General features: G+C 45.2%; 1 protein-coding gene across 1 annotated transcript in view; it reads left to right on the top strand.

Annotated features, from left to right (window-relative positions):
• The window catches only part of T265_11837 (hypothetical protein), a gene marked incomplete at both ends in the record, with an annotated part of 52,966 nt that extends 36,297 nt beyond the window's left edge, over nt 1-16,669 (top strand). Inside the window, 7 exons of the mRNA XM_009178621.1 lie at nt 735-771; nt 2,350-2,465; nt 5,439-5,823; nt 8,116-8,201; nt 11,438-11,595; nt 13,336-13,842; nt 16,110-16,669. Of these exons, the coding sequence (XP_009176885.1) occupies nt 735-771; nt 2,350-2,465; nt 5,439-5,823; nt 8,116-8,201; nt 11,438-11,595; nt 13,336-13,842; nt 16,110-16,484 (1,664 nt within the window). The remainder of the gene's footprint in view (nt 1-734; nt 772-2,349; nt 2,466-5,438; nt 5,824-8,115; nt 8,202-11,437; nt 11,596-13,335; nt 13,843-16,109) is intronic.
• Between the last annotated feature and the right edge of the window lie 417 nt (nt 16,670-17,086).

The following is a 17,086-nucleotide window of genomic DNA, read 5'->3' as shown; positions in this document are numbered from 1 at the left end:
CCAGCGCACCCACACCATTAATTTTATTTTTGCGGAAAAATCGAACTTCTCATTGTCGTTGCCATTTCAATCTCTACTCTTGTATATGAAATACGCACAAATCTTGAAGAATAATCATTGGACGAATTCGAGACATTTATTTGCTTAATCTATTAAGAAGCTCCTAGAAGGCATAAATATCGGAATGCAAGCATTTGGTTTCCCTTAACCACTCGTCAACCCGGAACATACGTATTTATGGTTAGACAGCGTTGCAGACAGAGCGTGTGAAGTCATGTGACTCAGGGTGGGGCTATTGTCTTGGTAGACAGGTGGGTTGAGTCAGTTTCTGAGCGCACGGGACCGATTAGTTCGTTTTCAGTGAATACCCATCTTTCTGCTACTGATGTCAGTTTTCAGTTTGCCTGCAGTCGGTAGAGTCCACAAAGGACATGGGCTGATATGTCAAATTTATCTATTGTGAAGGTGCGTGTCTGCGCTAGGTTTTATATTCCGCCTACCTCAGAAGCGTGGTTTTCATAATAATCGATGCAATCACATCGCCCAATGTTCACGCGAATCATGTTTCACAATTGGAACTCTAGCTTTGCCGACGTTGAACACTTCAGGTAGTGGCGGATTTTTCATGATAGTTTAGCATAATTGACCAGTCATGCAATCGGTCACGGTTACTCTGTAATGGCTTGAAGGCACCCGTACTAGACCTGAATTTTCTTTCCTATTTTTCCCTACAGGAACTGCTTCCGCCACTCTACCAAAAGATGTCAGCTGGTAAGTGTACGGGTATCGTGTTTTCGCTGTAGGTTTAGATAGCAGACACTTCAGTCATCACCACGAGAACCGCTTAGTGGCTCATCGTCCACAGTGAACTGGCACGTGAACGGTTACTTGGTAACGAACCAGAGAGGCTAATGTTAGGTTAGGTTGAAGCGGTTGGGATATGTGCTATACATGATCAAAAATCCTCATAAGAGAAAACACTATCTTCTGTTCTAGCCTCCGCTTGTGAAAGTTCCCGAGACCAGACCACAACGCTAACTGAAACCAACCACAGGCATACAATGCAGTAGGATATTTGCTTCCTAGGTGGTTGGAGACCCTTAGTGACACGGTAACTAAATGGTGTCATAGGGGAGAAAGCTGCCACTTCCTTAATCGGACTGTTTGTTTGAGGTTCGTGCATCACTGCGCGTTGAGCTTGTGGTATCAAAAAGGGTCCGCAAAAAATTTGCCAATATCCTTCAACCCGTTGCTCGGGTATTTTTGTCTCTATCGTTTCTTCTGGGTCTTTTTCCACAAAAACTTTACCAAGTCTTTCTTGTCTCATAGTAGTTCGACACCTGTTTTTATTATCCATCTATGGCTGTCGATAATGTTGTTCATCAACACCGTTACTGGTCTGATCGAAGTCTCCTATACAGTATTCTTTGGCCTGCGCGTTGGTGCACACCAATGGTTCGTGTAACTATCACGTGATTTGACTAGTATTGTTAACGTTAAGGGTGGTGACGCAAAACTGCGCCACAAAAACTCAGTCTGGAGCAATCAGAATAACGCCGCTCTTCTTGGCGTGACAAATCAACTCCTTAACTTGCCTGACCATGTCGCCCCTTTCATTGTCTGGTCCCAGTTTCTAACCCGTGCATGCTTTTGTGGTTTAGGTCATTTACTCCAGGATTTTCACTTGGTCTATTTGCTTCGAACTCATCCCGGTTGCCGGGCAACACAAGTTTGTTGGACAAAATACATGAAATTTGTCGTAAACCTTCTTCCTGTGTTGGGTAGTAGGTGCGTTAGATGAATGTAGGCCTAGGATGAGAGCATCTTTCAACTGGTCGTGTGTCGTAGGATATCGTTACGACATCAGACTTGGTACTACCTGATGCCCTGCCTCTGTAGTTGGTCTCATACACTAGCGGTCGGTCAGATATACATGGTTTCGCTTTGTTCATCACGTGAAGTGAATTAGCCATATGTGTTCTAATCCGCAATTCAGATTACCTGTTCAGCATCGGAGCTGAGAATGGGAGTCGTTTGAACAAGAAAAAACGTGTGCGGTTACTTTTCTTTTCGCAAGTCCTAATAGGAGAATATGTTTTTTCGTCCCCAACTTACTGGTGCCAGGTTTCCTGGATTCACAGCACTTGTTTCTGTTTGTTACGTGTTGTTTACGCTGAACTACGTGGACTCTCTGTTTCCTCTTCCGGATGCAAAACGACCTCTAAATTGTAACCGAATAAGCGCTCTTTATCGTCCCCCAACGGCTTCCTTTCTAGATGCAGCTTATAACCCTTGGAACTCATATGTGTTCGCATGTCAGCTTCCTTGTCTTTGTTATTACTCCCACAGCTTGTTTTCCGGCTCCGCCTTTGAACTAGGCTTACCCGCTCCAACAACTCAGAACTCTGTCCAAAATGCGTTTGATCGCCCCACTGGCTCTCCATTGGTATTTGGCGGTGGTCAAAGTAAGTTTTTCGACTTCTTTCCATGAATCTAGTTTACCACGGATCCGTTCTGCTCCGGTGTTATGGGCTTTCATTCGGTTATGCACAACTAAAAACAGGTCCCGTGCGGTGTGTTCCGTGTGTTTATATGCTATGGCTGTACAGTGCCTAAGCTGGTTGGTGTGCTATACAGTTTCATGGAGACAACTGGGCCTTGTTGAGTATATCCTCGCAAATGGTCCCTCCCGCAGGTTTACTTTTTTATTCCTACTACATGTAAGATCCGGGCGGCTAAGGATCCCACAGGATGATTGCGGCTACCTGATTATACGCAGTTCGTATCCAGTAGTCAGTAGGAACAAGCAGATGAGGGCAGCAGATATATTGAGAACTGTCGGGAACTGGTTCTATAGAGAAACTGGCTAGTAAGTATCACGAATTAAGCAAACGTACAATCAATAATGGCGCAATCAGCAGGAGCAGAAAATAGTCAGTGAAGCAGCAGGGAGTTCTGAAAGCAACTGCAAGTGAGCACTAAACGATGTACTAACGTACAGATACGGGCGGTCTGTCAGTCTGAGTTAGCCGTATAGAGAGATAACGGCGCGATGCGGCGGGTCGTGTCAACTGACAAATCAGATTGTGAGGTTAGGTTCGTTTAAAACAAATCTCACCAAAGGTTGTTTGACAGGTGCGGTATACAGGTCGCCTACCATTCAGGGAGCTCTAGGTTCGATCCACAGTCCGTTTTCCTGTCAGAGAGGACGCTCGAAAATAGGTAGAACTGGGACGAACTTCTAAGCAATGACGGACGGGCAACAAAATATTGGCATCAGTTACTGAAGAATAAGCAGACCTGAAGTAGGAGCGAAGCAGGGGGAAAGTGAGCAGCAAGGAACCAAAACAGCGTTATAGTAAACGGGCGTAAGTCATGTTGCTCACGAGTAGTCAGAACACAAAACCGTCGATTCACAGGGAGCATCAACACTACATTCACTCTTCATTCGCGTATCACGTTTATTCGTTCTGGGTTTCGTCGAATAACTTTAGCTGGTGACTCACACCAAGTTCAACTGCCTGTGGATCTTTCTTCGTGCCTTTACGCGTGTCTTCATGCCGGCAATGGTTATGAAATCAGCCACGCCCATGGATCCCCAAAAGGCCTTTCTCTGATTGCCTCCCTTGTTATACGGTTCATTCCACACGAAACCATGTAACTTAGCAGAAGCCCAGAGCCACGTCGCAACCAAATACAAGCTCCATCCGTTGATAATGTGGGCACCATGCCTCTACTCCTCCTGGGAGGAAGCCTTCCACAAGCTCCTTAAATCCCTCTTCGATTCGGAACAAGCTACTTCGTCCGGGAGGCACTCCGTAACCTGATCACTGGTTGTCAGGACGGTCAGATTCCTGAAATCCCCGAAACCCACTGAGACCCCCAAACTTCACTAAACGGTGATCAGACCGCCTTGGATCAATATCAAACCGTAACTTTCAATATGTAGCGTAAGGTCGTTGTGCTTTCGCACTTGCTTGTCAGCAATAAGGCTGGTGTGTACCTTGCCGGCGGCTCTTTTTCCGGCACTAAGGCACTCGAGCGGGGACAACAGTCAGATATAACACTGGTGTAGATGCAACAGCATTCACAAGAACACACCACCTCCCGATCTTGTATACTTTCAGATCATAACCTGTAACGACCAGCTTTGCTTGTGGAATGTTGACACTCCTGTTCATCAAGCTGTCTTATAATCTGGCGCGCCTGAACCAGGTCCCACTATGGACGGCGGATTCCCCATAGATTTGGGTGTGGACAACACTCCAACTCAACCACGAGAGAGGGCGAGATGGCTCAGGCGCCAACAGGCAACGAAACATACACATCGCCGTTTTTATCGCTGAGAGCACCGTAGTGGCGCCCTTTACTCTACTTTGCAGATGATTCCATTTATGTTCTACGTAATCGCTATGCGCAACTTTTTCTCACAGGTGCTATCACGAGCTAGATAACGTTTGATATGATATACGCCTTGCCGTTGAGAACTACGTGTCGAAAGTACGCAAGGTTTCTCATTTTTCATGGGCGGTAATGGATTGGCGAACCGAACGTTTAGTGCAACCATCGTTAAGCGTATTGCATCTTGATCCCACAGCTTGTAATCACTGTCGTATAACAAGCAACCAACGCTTACGGCCCCGTGAAGATATTAGAGTAGGACAAAAGCACCTTGCAGTGCACCACTGCTAGCCAAAGTGAGAGCGCCATCTGCGCATGGAATTCTTCAATGAACGAGAGAGTACTTAATCGGTTATAAGAAGACGCTGTTTCAGTCTCTGAGGCGGTCCATGAAATGAAATCGAGAAAGAATGGAACATTAGTTCTCCGTATTTCAACCTAGACTGGCTTCATGCACGACTAAGATTGCGTATTGGCAATCACTTGTCGGCTCTGCAAAGTGTGTTAGCTCCTTAAATCCAACAAACGCATATCATTTTATCGAGAACACTGAGAGAAGCCCGGTCGCAGTGTAAGTCTGTGAACAAATTTTGTCGGTTATGGAAACTGAATGAGATCAGTCTGTGGTGTCCTGAAGGTGGAATTGGCTGCCAACATACAGGCCTTTTCAATAAAACAACCTAGCGCAAATTTAATTGGAAGGAACTCTCGGGAACGGTCTTTTGTGGTGTGAAACTAAAGTGATTATGTTAAGCACTCCAGAAAAAACCAATGACCATTTTATATTTGGATGTCTAATCCTGACAGCCGTTGACTATCTGCTTCTCCGAGTGAGCTGTTAGTCTTAATCGAACCGATCTCTGCCCATGATCTCCCGTTCAAGTTTAAGGTGCTTTCTCGATGACAACATTACTGTACGGCCTCACTACTTGTTTTAGGGGTCCATAAAACAGGTTTTCGCCTCTTTACTGTGTCACCTTATGGTGTATCTATAGACGATCCCTAAATGTATTCCATCACAAACCACTCACGAACAGATGGTTTGTTCGGCACCGCAACTCCGCAGTCCGGGAGCGGTTCGTTTGGGGCTCCTGCTTTCTGTGTAGCTACGTCTCCAACTACGGCTACAACGACAGGTTCCAGTTTGTTCGGCCCCACAACCGGTAGTGGTTTATTTGGCAGTGTTCAGCTCAGTCCGTCATCATCGCCCTCCGCGGGTGCATTTGGAGCTCGCCCGGTGTTTGGACAATCTGCCTTTGGCTCCTCCGGTCAAACTGTCCTTGGTGGCGCAACCGCGTTTGGTTCCGCGGGTCTTTTTGGTGCAACCGCTGTCATCAGCCCATCATCTGTAAACCCTCCCGGCATGTTGTTTGGAGCGAATACCGCAGCAGCTGCGACGGTTGGTGGAGGTCTTTTTGCTGCGTGAGTGTTTAAACTTTGTTAACCTGGTGCTCTTGATGCTTCATCCAGATCAGCTTAAGGTCTTACTTGACTATTGATTAGGTGGCAGTCGATCTGTTCGCCGAGCTCTACAATGAGCATGCAGTCGTTTCGTCATCATGCGGGAATACATAGTCAGTGGGCGCAATGACAATGTTTCCTCCCTTGACGAGGAAACATCTTCAAGCCAGTTGCCAAGCTCAACGAGCAGGTCTACTGAAGCATCAGTGCCAACACTGATTTTGTTGTCTTTGATGATACTGATGATGACTACCGTCACCGTATCAACAGCTAATAAACCCGTCTGAGCTACTGACATTTGGGCATATTTCCAGGACTTGCTTGATGTAGTTTTCATTCCTTATTCCAGCATTATTCTGAAATTATCCCATTAAGGGGCTCCTGTATGCCTCGGGTGTCATGTGAAAGCGAAACTAGCCCAGGTGTTACACATTCTCTTTTTTGTTCCTTTACTCATGTCGTTCCTTATGTCCCTACTGTGTGTCAGGGCCCACCTATATCATGGGCTTTTTGACGCATTGCCCACACCAATCAATCCCTCATTTTGGGACGGTTTTTGCCTTGAGGGCCGAAGACCATAATAAATGGAGAAAACCTTGATGTGTGGTAGAGACTGATTACGCGTCGTTATCATCATCAGATCGGTACTTATCTTTTACACGGGAATTATGCTTAACTTCCAGAAGACCCTCCGTTACAATGAAGGATAAGGTGACAATGAGTAGTTTTTACCCCCTTACAAATATCCGCAGTGTCCGCGCCACCAATACTTGTTCGGCTATCTCATCACATACTCGAGGGCACACGCTCTAATGGGACCAAAGTATATTTACCTGGTTTGAGGAATACACTGTCGGAGTAAATGGTCTTCACTATAGTGCACTTCATGTAACTCTAACCAAACGTTCAATGCAACACATGCACCGATCGGGCACCTGTCAAGAGTTGACATCTGCCTGCAGGTTTCTATTCGCAGCCCGGGACTCTCCTATGAGGTCTAAGTACGGGTCACTGGTTGATCATTGGATAAGAGTTATTCGTTGACTTACGAATCCAGGTTTCCCTATAAAGGAGACAAGCACATCTATATGTACTGTTTTTTCTGGTTGTGTGCACTGTTAGCAAGACTTCCAATAGGTTTGTGTTCCTCTGTACTGCTGATAAGCTTCGTTATATCTGGAATTGCATTTTCCCTCTATACTTCTGCTTAAGAGGTAACGTACACCATCGATGATTCTATGCTGTTCTGGGTAAACTTACTTCCTAAGCCGTGACTTCGCTAATCCATCGTTCAGTTAGACGTGTTCGAAATGCCCTCTCCCTTGTGATGTTAGGGATATTTTTTCGGCTAAGAGAAGCTTTTGTGTGTTTCTATCGAACTTTACCACCGTAACGAAACGTCTGCTTCAAAGCAGGTCGCGTCATCCTAGTATTTTCACTTGTCGAGGGCTAGCCCGGTGTACTGTATGGATAAAGGTGATACACAAATCTGGTCACATCTCACTCTACATTCATCTAATTCCCGTAAATTTCACGTTCCTGTTCCCCTGTTTTCGAAGACTGTTTTTGTCTCTTGATTTAGCGCACCTTGATTTATTGCTGTGAAAGAAGTTGATGCAGATTTGTGAGTTCAACAGCATACAATTGACTAGCACCATGTGAAACCTACATTCATTGTTCAGTCTGCTCATGAGCGCCGTTCAGTATGGTGCTGAAGGTTTGTGCATAATTCCTCCTCCAGGAAACCCTCAAGAGTTGAAAACGGGACGTGTTTTGGTTCTCAGAGAGGCTGATCACTCTCATAGTGGATATCACAGTGGACCAAATTGACTATCACGACACGCCAGTTTAGTAAACTTTTTATGGACATGACATAGCCAATAGTTTGGCCTCGAAGAGCTTCATGACTGAAGATAATACAGCTGAATGATGGGGCGAAGCCTCACACAATGAACCGGGCGGTATTTCAGCCCTCGTGCTTCATTCAAATGCATGGCAGCTGGGCACTGAAAGGGTGTCCAGCTCAAATGTCTGTATGCGAGCCCACTTACCAAGTGGTCTGTGAACCGAATTAGTCCCTTCGAATTTTGAAGGACTACCGCCTAGGCTTTGACAACCTTCCAGCATCTCAGCTCTAGTACCTACCTTTATTCTCCTAACGTGTATTCTCCGTTTTTCTACTCGGCATCGTTTGGGCTATTCAAATAGACCAATAAACGTCGGTTTCCTTTACGACTCTTAATCGTTCAACAGCTTGGCAGCGAAGTCAGAGAGTCCATCGTTTGGAAACTTGGCAATGGGTTCACCGCCACCTGCTGCTGCACCAGCTTCGCCTTTCGGTAAGTCACCGTGCACTTGGAGCTAATTATTGGACTGACTTCACACTGTCTTCATAAAGAAGACAGTGTAGTATTTGACACGACATTCGCTACCCATTTCTAGGCTAGCAACTTTCCTATGGTCACCACCACACAGTATTGCATAAAAGTTTTATTGGAAACACCCCGTTTGGTCTGGATTTCTCGGTTACCCTATTACTTGGACGATCAAACGTGGTTTGCTGACTTGTGAACCGATTACCATCTATAAACACCGTCCGGTTTGAAGTAGGACTCAGGTCAATCATTTTGTCGGGAAATAGTGTGCTCAAAGAATCCGAATTGCCGTTGAGACACTCTATGCACACGGTTAACGATATCCATAGCCTAATACACCAAAATGTGGTTGTTAGGTGTAGCATCAAGACCATGGCCTAGTCTGCTCACAGTCCAATTTCAACTCTAATCGAAGCATGTGGGGTCCATCAACGAGATGGGTTTGTGCGGTTGGTCATATCCTTCATGGGCACTGCATGAATCAGGATACTTCAGTATTGAGTGCTGGGGTGAAAATTGTGTGAAATTCGATCAGAAGTATGCCCGTAATTAATAAATTAGTTGCATTTTTCAGTCATATGGCTATCTTCCTCATCATTTATCCTCTTTTGAGCACGTTATTCTCAACAAGTAGGGTTTATTGAGTTCGAGCTCAAACCCGAATTTTTTTCCAATAAGGACATCGAGGAAATTCCGGAGTGATCGAGGGCACTTTGTGAACTATTTTATTGGACATATGCCTGAACATTCAGTGAAAGCGCTATTTGGTGGGAAAGGAATTATCTGTAAAAAAAACATCTTTCCAAGGCTGCAAACCATTGATAATGCATGGTGTCTAGGACAGAGAGATCGGGTTTCTTCCCACTGCACGATCGGGTATGTCATAAGGAAACAATAGAGAAAGGAAGCAAGCGGTTTTCTGAAATCGTGTTTACCCTCTTTTGACCAGCAGCTACTACGAGTCGTGGCATTTCGTAGGCCATACTTCGTGTAACCTTTGTGTTTTTCAGAAGGACGTTGAAGTCACTCGCTTTTTTATCATTTTGTATTGATTCATGAGGGCAGCATGCCGCCAAGCGGCTTACGACCAAATGGGGAGATTTATTCAACGCAAAATTTCTAGACGTGTTATGAATAAATGTGACGCAGTCATCTGAACTCATCGGCTTTCACCCTCGCCAACTCATTTTGTTGAAATTGGTGTGTTTTTTAGCTTAGGTGAAGCACAGCAAGGTGTAATATCTAATTAATCAAATGGGTAAGGTCCCTTGGGCCGCTCCACGCATTCAAAATACACTTTTGACCAAAACAAAATGATGACTATTGTCGGAACAAACTGAGGGAAGGATTCTTGCTTTCAGCTAGGCAAACCACACTGATGAACCGACCTCCAACTCCATGAACTTCGAGTAGTTGAGTAAAGAATACCGGTAGTTGGGGATTAGTTCGGAGCGAAATCCTACGGACTCTAATGCGTTTCAGTCATCGTTTGTGCGGGAAGATTTCAATTCACCGTAGAAGAGTTTAGATGAGTTACTTGGTGTAGATTGAAAATGGGGGGTCACAAAGAATATGACCACAAACTCCATTATGCCGTAAGAGCAAACGCAACTGCGTTTGAAGTAAAACGCAAAAACAGGCAAAAATGCTACATCCCTAGGGCCGGAATTCGGTCTACTCTCGTGGAGTGTTGGTCACTATTAAGATGTTAATGCCAGAAATGTCATCTGGCCGTCTATTCCCGAATTTCTTCACGTTTTTTCCTCTTCGTCATCCAAAAAACCAGGAGGCTCTAAAATTTGAACCCCGATAAACTATCTGCTTGACGCACACTTGTGTGCTGAGGCAAACAGAACTTAAGTATTCGATATGTTGGACGTGTTGGTGCCCGTCGGGCTATTTGAAGAACCATGGGTTATGAAAATCGCTGTATATGAACGTCGTACCATGAGCTGGACGCATAGAATTCTAGCGCTATGTTCCGCTCCGTCTGGTGTAGTGCCTCCAAGTTTTTCGAACCTACTTGCGCGAGCCTTTTGCATGGTAACTTGTCCATGGTTATGGTAGCTTCCATACTAATGTTGATTGTTGTGTACATTGCAATATTCCTCAAGGTAGACTCAATCAACTGCTGAGTTGTCGCCATGACTGTGGCTTAAGCCTCTTAAAATAACGTCTGAAAGAACTTCTTGGTTGCGTATTTTTTTATTCGAGCAATTTGTCTCTGCTAAAGCATTGTCATTCGTTGCTGTAATTCTTTTTTCCTCGGAACACTAAAGGAGTTTGTGCCTCTCCCAGGGGTACACTTACTACAACCCCCAATTGGTGTCAAGACAGTCCGTCAGACTCCAACTATCCTCCAAAACTGCATCCAACCTCGTTCTATTGTAGGGAGTGAAATTGTTCACTCCTGTAAATGTTATAAAAAAAAGTTGTGCTTCTTCGTCCTACACAATCAGTTTATCCATCTCCCATCGTCAAGCAACATTTTTATTTGTATACTTCCAGGTGCCAGCCCTTCGTTTACACAACGTCGAGCCTAGATGGGAATCTGATTATCCCCTTGCCCTGTCTGTTCCGTACCCCTTCCCTTGTATGTCTCGGATGGCATTTTACCACTTCCAGGTGAATAAAGTCCTATTGTTGTTGTTCTTCTTTTTTTCTCACTGAGAACAACATTGAGTGCTTGTCAGTGTGCCATAGACTGAGGTTTGTTGCTTCTCAGCTGTTTAGGCCATATCTTTCACATTTCCAACACGCTTAATCTCTACCATTTCGCATGACGCTATCTCGTGGAAAGTGAATACTTGTTTATTTTTCTCAAGCGTGCCATTTAGACGAATGCATAGCTTCCGCTCTCTAGCGAACAAAAGATAACATTTAAAAAGCCAAATTAGATTCGCTGCGGATATCACTTGACATCATTCACTGATAATCTTGGTAACAACAACAACTCACATCAACTTGGTGACGGTTTGCCTAGGCAACAGCCGAGGCAAACTGAATGTGACTTGTGCTCTATGAATAAGAGCGTGCGTTTTCTCGAGTTAGTTAAGTGACCATGAAGTCGTAATCGGTGAGAGTTATTAGTGCACAGGTGATGATGGTGGCCGTAATACAAATCAGGTGTATGCAATACAATGCGAAAATTGGAGCAAGTCAAAATAGGAACTTATCGTATGTGGGTCCCTTGGTGAAAGTCCGGACGGCGGGAACGTGTTTTCTTCGCAGCGTGGCCTGCTACACGTGTTTCATAATTGTCCGTGGACTTGTGGAGAGGTTGACTCCCTGCGCGCTCGCGAGTCTGTGTGTGCTGACTGTGTTCGGTTTCCCTATATGTAGGTCCGTTTGCGCGTACGTGATTGTGTCAGCACGAGTAGTTGCTACGCTCGTTAGGCGGTGCAGACAATCTATGTTCGATGAGTCAGCTTAATGTGACGTGGTTTGTGAGTATGAAAAAAGACAAGCCTCGTGATCCAGTGAGCGACTGTGAGCTGGACAGTCAAGTGTGAGGGTGACCGGGTGGCTACAGAGTCAACTCAAAGGTTAAGAACGAAATAAAACAGCATTCCGTAGTATACTTGTTTTTTTATTGTTGTTTAGTGTCGCCCAATTTCCATGACCGTGCACTGTGTGGCTCCTGCTCACCAAGCACACTCTGAAGCGATTCGATGGCATCTGTGTTTTGCAGCTTCTAGAATCGTTCGGATTTGAACTCAGGTTTATTATCATACCTGGTTGGATAGGCTTTCTTTCGAATGCCGAGNCCGAGACTTCTTGCCTTGAACCTTCTTCGATATACTTTCAGGGGTGTAAAGATTTCGATGCGCACTTAAGCACTAAAATCACCAGTGAGCTGAGTGGACCCCCGGTAATCCCAATAACTTCCGGTCACTGATGTCTGTGTTGGGAACCCCGGGACGAGACAAATCAATAGTTAGTGACCCTACCAGATAGCCATGTCACGCGGCCAATGGTGGTCTTGTATCAAAGCTATCGTCTTCATCGCTAGCCTCGAAGAGCACATTACATTCAGGGTCCACTTCCGGCTTTCGATGAGTCTTGGATGATTTCTTTGATCACAGAACACAAACGATTACCTATAGATTACGTGATATTATGTCAATTCAAGGGTGATGAGTATCTAACTTCTCAAGCACGTTCGGGTTGGTGGTTGGGTTAGACAGCTTTTTCTACATAATCCCATTTCAGGCGCACATGTTATTCGAACCTCCTTGGACTCTAGTAAAATTTGCGCTTTCTACGGAGCTCAACCATTTGTGGTTGGGTTCTGGCGCCAAATAAACTCATACTGCCTCCTGCTGTTGCAACTGAAAGATCGCCTTCCTTGCACCGAAACCCAAAAGAACCCCCCGAACGTTGTTATTCAAATGTGGCATGTACGCTCCGTCGTTGCGTGCAAGATCTCTTATTTTAATCGAGATTTCGTTCTAAGTAAAGCCAATCTAAGCTATCTTTATAGGTAATTATTAGCAGTGCCGAGGTATCCCTATCTTCGAAGACCAGCTGTCCCTAATACCGAACATCACATCATTTGGACGGGTGTGTCACGTGTAGGACATGGACCATGCGAGGGCATACCCTGATTGGTTAGAATGCCAGCCAATCCGGGTCGAGCATCCTTGACTGGACGCTTCTCGCCCCCTCACGGAGATTCTGGCACGACCTTGTCGAACACTGTGGTTACCCTATAAATACAGTTGTAATAATCTTCCTTTGTCTCCATTAAGGGCTGTGTACTGCTACCGTGCCTTTTGATATACCATATTGGGCAGAGCAAGAAGCCAAGGGACCGATACAGAGTTGCACTACCGTACAGCAAGTTATAACACCCTAACCCACGGCCTTTATGGGATCTTGTGAAATGCGCACTGTTCATGATTCCTTATAAGGATGAAATGGCTTCTCGGTATAGATTGGCTTCACTTCCACAATGAAGTTTCCATTAAAATTCCCAAATCTCCACACTACCAACAGCTGGATGACAGCGTAGAAATATATCGTTTCCTGTTGTTATTTGAGCATGTTGCATGTGCTGGACGTGATCAGACTTCCAGTGCTATCTTTCCGTTTCTAGGCCTCAGCCTCGGTTGCCTCCAATCAAGAAGGTCCGTCGCAGACGGGGGTTGAAAATGCGGCGTGGTCCTCCACTGTAAAGGATATTGCTTTTTCCCGCCGGAGAAGTCAACGTAAAAGTACTAGCTCGCGTTCTTCTAACAGCGATGTTACACCCGAACCGCCATTCAGTCCCACAGATCCTCCGGCCACCTTCTACTCCAGGGCTAAAGAGTATTGGGCCAACGTGTCTCCCACCATCGATGGTATGCTTGGTGGTTACTCATCCTTGAATGTGCCGGATATTGAGGATTCGCACGCATTTCTAGATGATTACGGCCCTAACACAACGGCATACGCTTTGGATTGTGGTAGCGGAATCGGACGTGTTACCAAACAGCTCTTATTACCACGATTCAACTCTGTGGATATGGCTGAGCTAACTCAGGCATTTCTGGACCAAAGTGAGACGTATATCGGTGCGGAGGACTTTACGCGCGTCGGTGAACGCTTCTGTACTGGATTACAGGTATGTGGTCCTCTGTGTATAGGAGAACCCGCCACACTGTTTCTCCCTATCCGCTTTTGTATGTCCCACGGGAACCTTCGGAGCCGGCCAAACAAGCCTTCTTATCAGGTTACACGCTTTGTATCATCATTTTTTTCTACATCTGAGGCAGACAAACCGGCGAATGTCACATTAGAGAACTGTTCTACTACTTTGCACAAAATAAAACTGGATCTTATCGCCGTAGCGAACGGATCACAGAAAAAACACTAAGATCGTTTCAGAAGAGTTTGGTAGGCAATCGATTCCAAACTTTCAGCAATCTAGCATCTTTGTCGAATGAATTTGACGACTGTTGCTGAACGAATAAATGAAAAATTCAGAATGCTCAAATCACATGCTTTCGCTTGTTTGATTATTATACCTGTGAAGGGCCGCGTAACTTTCTCCCTCCTTAAGCACATCAGTGCATCGAAACAGTAAAACCGTATCCAAAGCTTGTATTTTCTAGGACTAGGCGTATAAATTCTCATCGTGAAGGGTCGTACTTGCTGCGGCTGGAAATCTTGGAAAAATTTGCGGCCACAAAACAATTTTGTGGTGTGACGTTCCAAGACTGTTTGAGTCAAAAGTTAGGTTTCAAACGGTTCGGTTCGTGTTTGCTTGGCTGAACGCGTGTACCTGAACACTTTTGCACATTCTATGCACTCATGGACATCTTCAGGTGTCAGTTTATCGAAATGGATGCCTAATTTCGCACTTCGGAAGCTTTATTCTTGAGTGCACCGTCTCTATTAGTTCACAGCTAGTAATGGGATTACCTGTATCTAGACCAGCAGTTTTCTAATAGATCCGCGGTATTGTCATTTCACCTTGGCATCCAAGCTCTTAGTTTCTACAAAACTACTTTTCAGCGCGGGTGACCACGGTTACTGTCGTCTCGGAAACATCTGTACTGGACGACAGTATGTCGGTTGTAGTTCAAAAACTGTTTAGATCAGGCTATTTTACTTTCTTTTTGAAAGCGCATTGCCCTCTTTTAGAAAGGTAGTACTGTATTTGTTCAGGACAATCACGGTGAGTTGGCATCCGTTTCGGGATTCGCCTGTCGTGTGCCAATTAACCCCTGTGTAGGTTAGACACTCACATGCGGATCGCGTTGAGACGCGTGGGTGCTCGTCTACCTGGTTCAAACCCGAGGGAAAGACTAGAGGTAGAATAGGAGGCCGCTTTAATAGCATCAGCACGCCCAACTAATGGTTCGTGGTTTTCGAGTGAGATGCTGCCATGCTCTCTATCTACACAGTGACTCGCATTCATGTCATTAGTTTAAATAAACACTTATAGCGCCTCTGTCGATCAAATACTTCGGGGTCAGCGGCACATCTATATAAGAACCCAATGATGTCTGCTTCCGGTATTCTGGAGTCCGTGTGTTGCCAATAAGCAGATCATCCAGGTCACCCTCATATGTTCTGTAGTTGTCAGAGTGACATTTTCCCGTATCGTGTTAGCCCTGTTTAAGTGAGTACGCTTGTTGAAATTTTCTGTCTGACAGTTCTCTCGCCAGTGGCAATTGATTAGTATGTCTCGGAACAGAACAGTGGGGCATTTACATACCACTCTGAGTATCCGGTTAATTGTGTGCGCACATATTCTTTAGCTGAGATAACGGGTGGCAGCATTTCAGTACCACTTGCTTTATCAGACTCGCGGAAAGAAACCCTCTCGGGGAACGGTAGCTTTTCCAACCTTTGTCAGCAACTGCTATTCAGTTCAACGGGATCCCTTGATGCGTCCTTTCGCATTTTCCAGTAGAACGAGTCCAGTATACTGACGTCATCCTATCTCACACGCCTACGATAGTTCAAGCATCAGTTCATGAAATTAGCTTTCTGGTGCTACGGCGACTTCCCTCTTCCAAGCTCTATTACTTCTACTTTCTTTGTCATTCTATTCCACCTGAAATGCATTACAGAAATCGAGGTACATTAGTAAACCGAAGCCCTCAGGTCAGATAATTCAGTATTTTTCGTATAACAGCTTCGCTGGTTTTTGTACCGGCTGCCAATTGAGTGTCTGAAGAGCGCGAACCTCTTACAAACTTTCACACGATGTGCAATTTATTGTGCGTTAAGGATTCGAGCAAAAACGTTGAAAGGGTAAATTTGTCGTAGAGCAACATCAAACGGATTCAGAAAATTGCTCATTATTTAAGAATACTTCTCACCCGTTTGATAATTTTTATCTGTTAAGACATCTATAGTAGATCGACTCTGTTTTTACAGGATTTTATTCCACCCCGAGGACGTTATGATCTCGTTTGGATTCAGTGGGTTCTGGGGCACTTGTCGGATGTCGCCTTGGTCGGTTTCCTTCAACGGTGCGCCCAAGCGCTCTCAGGCAATGGTATTATAGTCGTGAAAGAGAATGTGACTTCAACCGACCCGACGAATCCGGATTCAGAAGAAAGCGAAGCAAATTTTGATGACATCGACAGCAGTTTTACCCGGTCCCGCACTGCTTTTCTCGCAATTTTTGAAAAGGCTGACTTGATTGTAATTGGTGAACGCCTGCAAACCAATTTCCCGAAATCAATCTATCCTGTGCGCATGTTTGCACTGCGTACCCGCACACCCCCGTCGCCCATAACTTCCAAGTGAACCCTTTAACGTGACTGTCCACCTCCTCACTCTGTTCATAATTCTCACAATGCTGTGTTTTGCTGATAACATTCCTTTTTATTCTCATACTCGCGATATTGTATTCGCTCAGAATCTATCGTTACTCGCCGAAGAACACTATTTTTGGGATCGCTGCCAATCCAGCCTACAAGTGAATAATAACCATGACCGCTCCGTCTTACTTAATTCTGCTAATGAAATGGTTTTGGTTTTTGACCACCGATGCCTCAGAAGCATTTCTAGTTCTGGGTGGTGTCTACGGATTAGTAACGAGATGATTAGAAAACGGGTATTTGGTTGTGCAGCAAGTACTTCAGTCGCGAAAAATATCCAGTACCTTCAACTTCTGTGGCTCGGTCATGTTCAACTCATGCAGAAACACCGTCTACCGAGACGAGTGTTGTTTTCCGTGCCTCCTTCAGAATGGCGCTAACCGCCAGGTGGACGACGTATGACGAAGAGTTTGGGTGTTGTTAGTGTTGTACGCCTTCCATGATGAGGTTCCTGTAGCCAAGCCTGTGCTAGAGAAATGGCAGCTGATCGATGTCACTGGCTTTCGTGCTATCAGTTTCTTTTCAGAT

This window comes from Opisthorchis viverrini (genome assembly GCF_000715545.1).
Source record: "Opisthorchis viverrini unplaced genomic scaffold opera_v5_613, whole genome shotgun sequence".
NCBI lineage: Eukaryota > Metazoa > Platyhelminthes > Trematoda > Opisthorchiida > Opisthorchiidae > Opisthorchis > Opisthorchis viverrini.
Note: the sequence above shows the minus strand (reverse complement) of the source record. Positions and strands in the feature narration are given on the sequence as shown.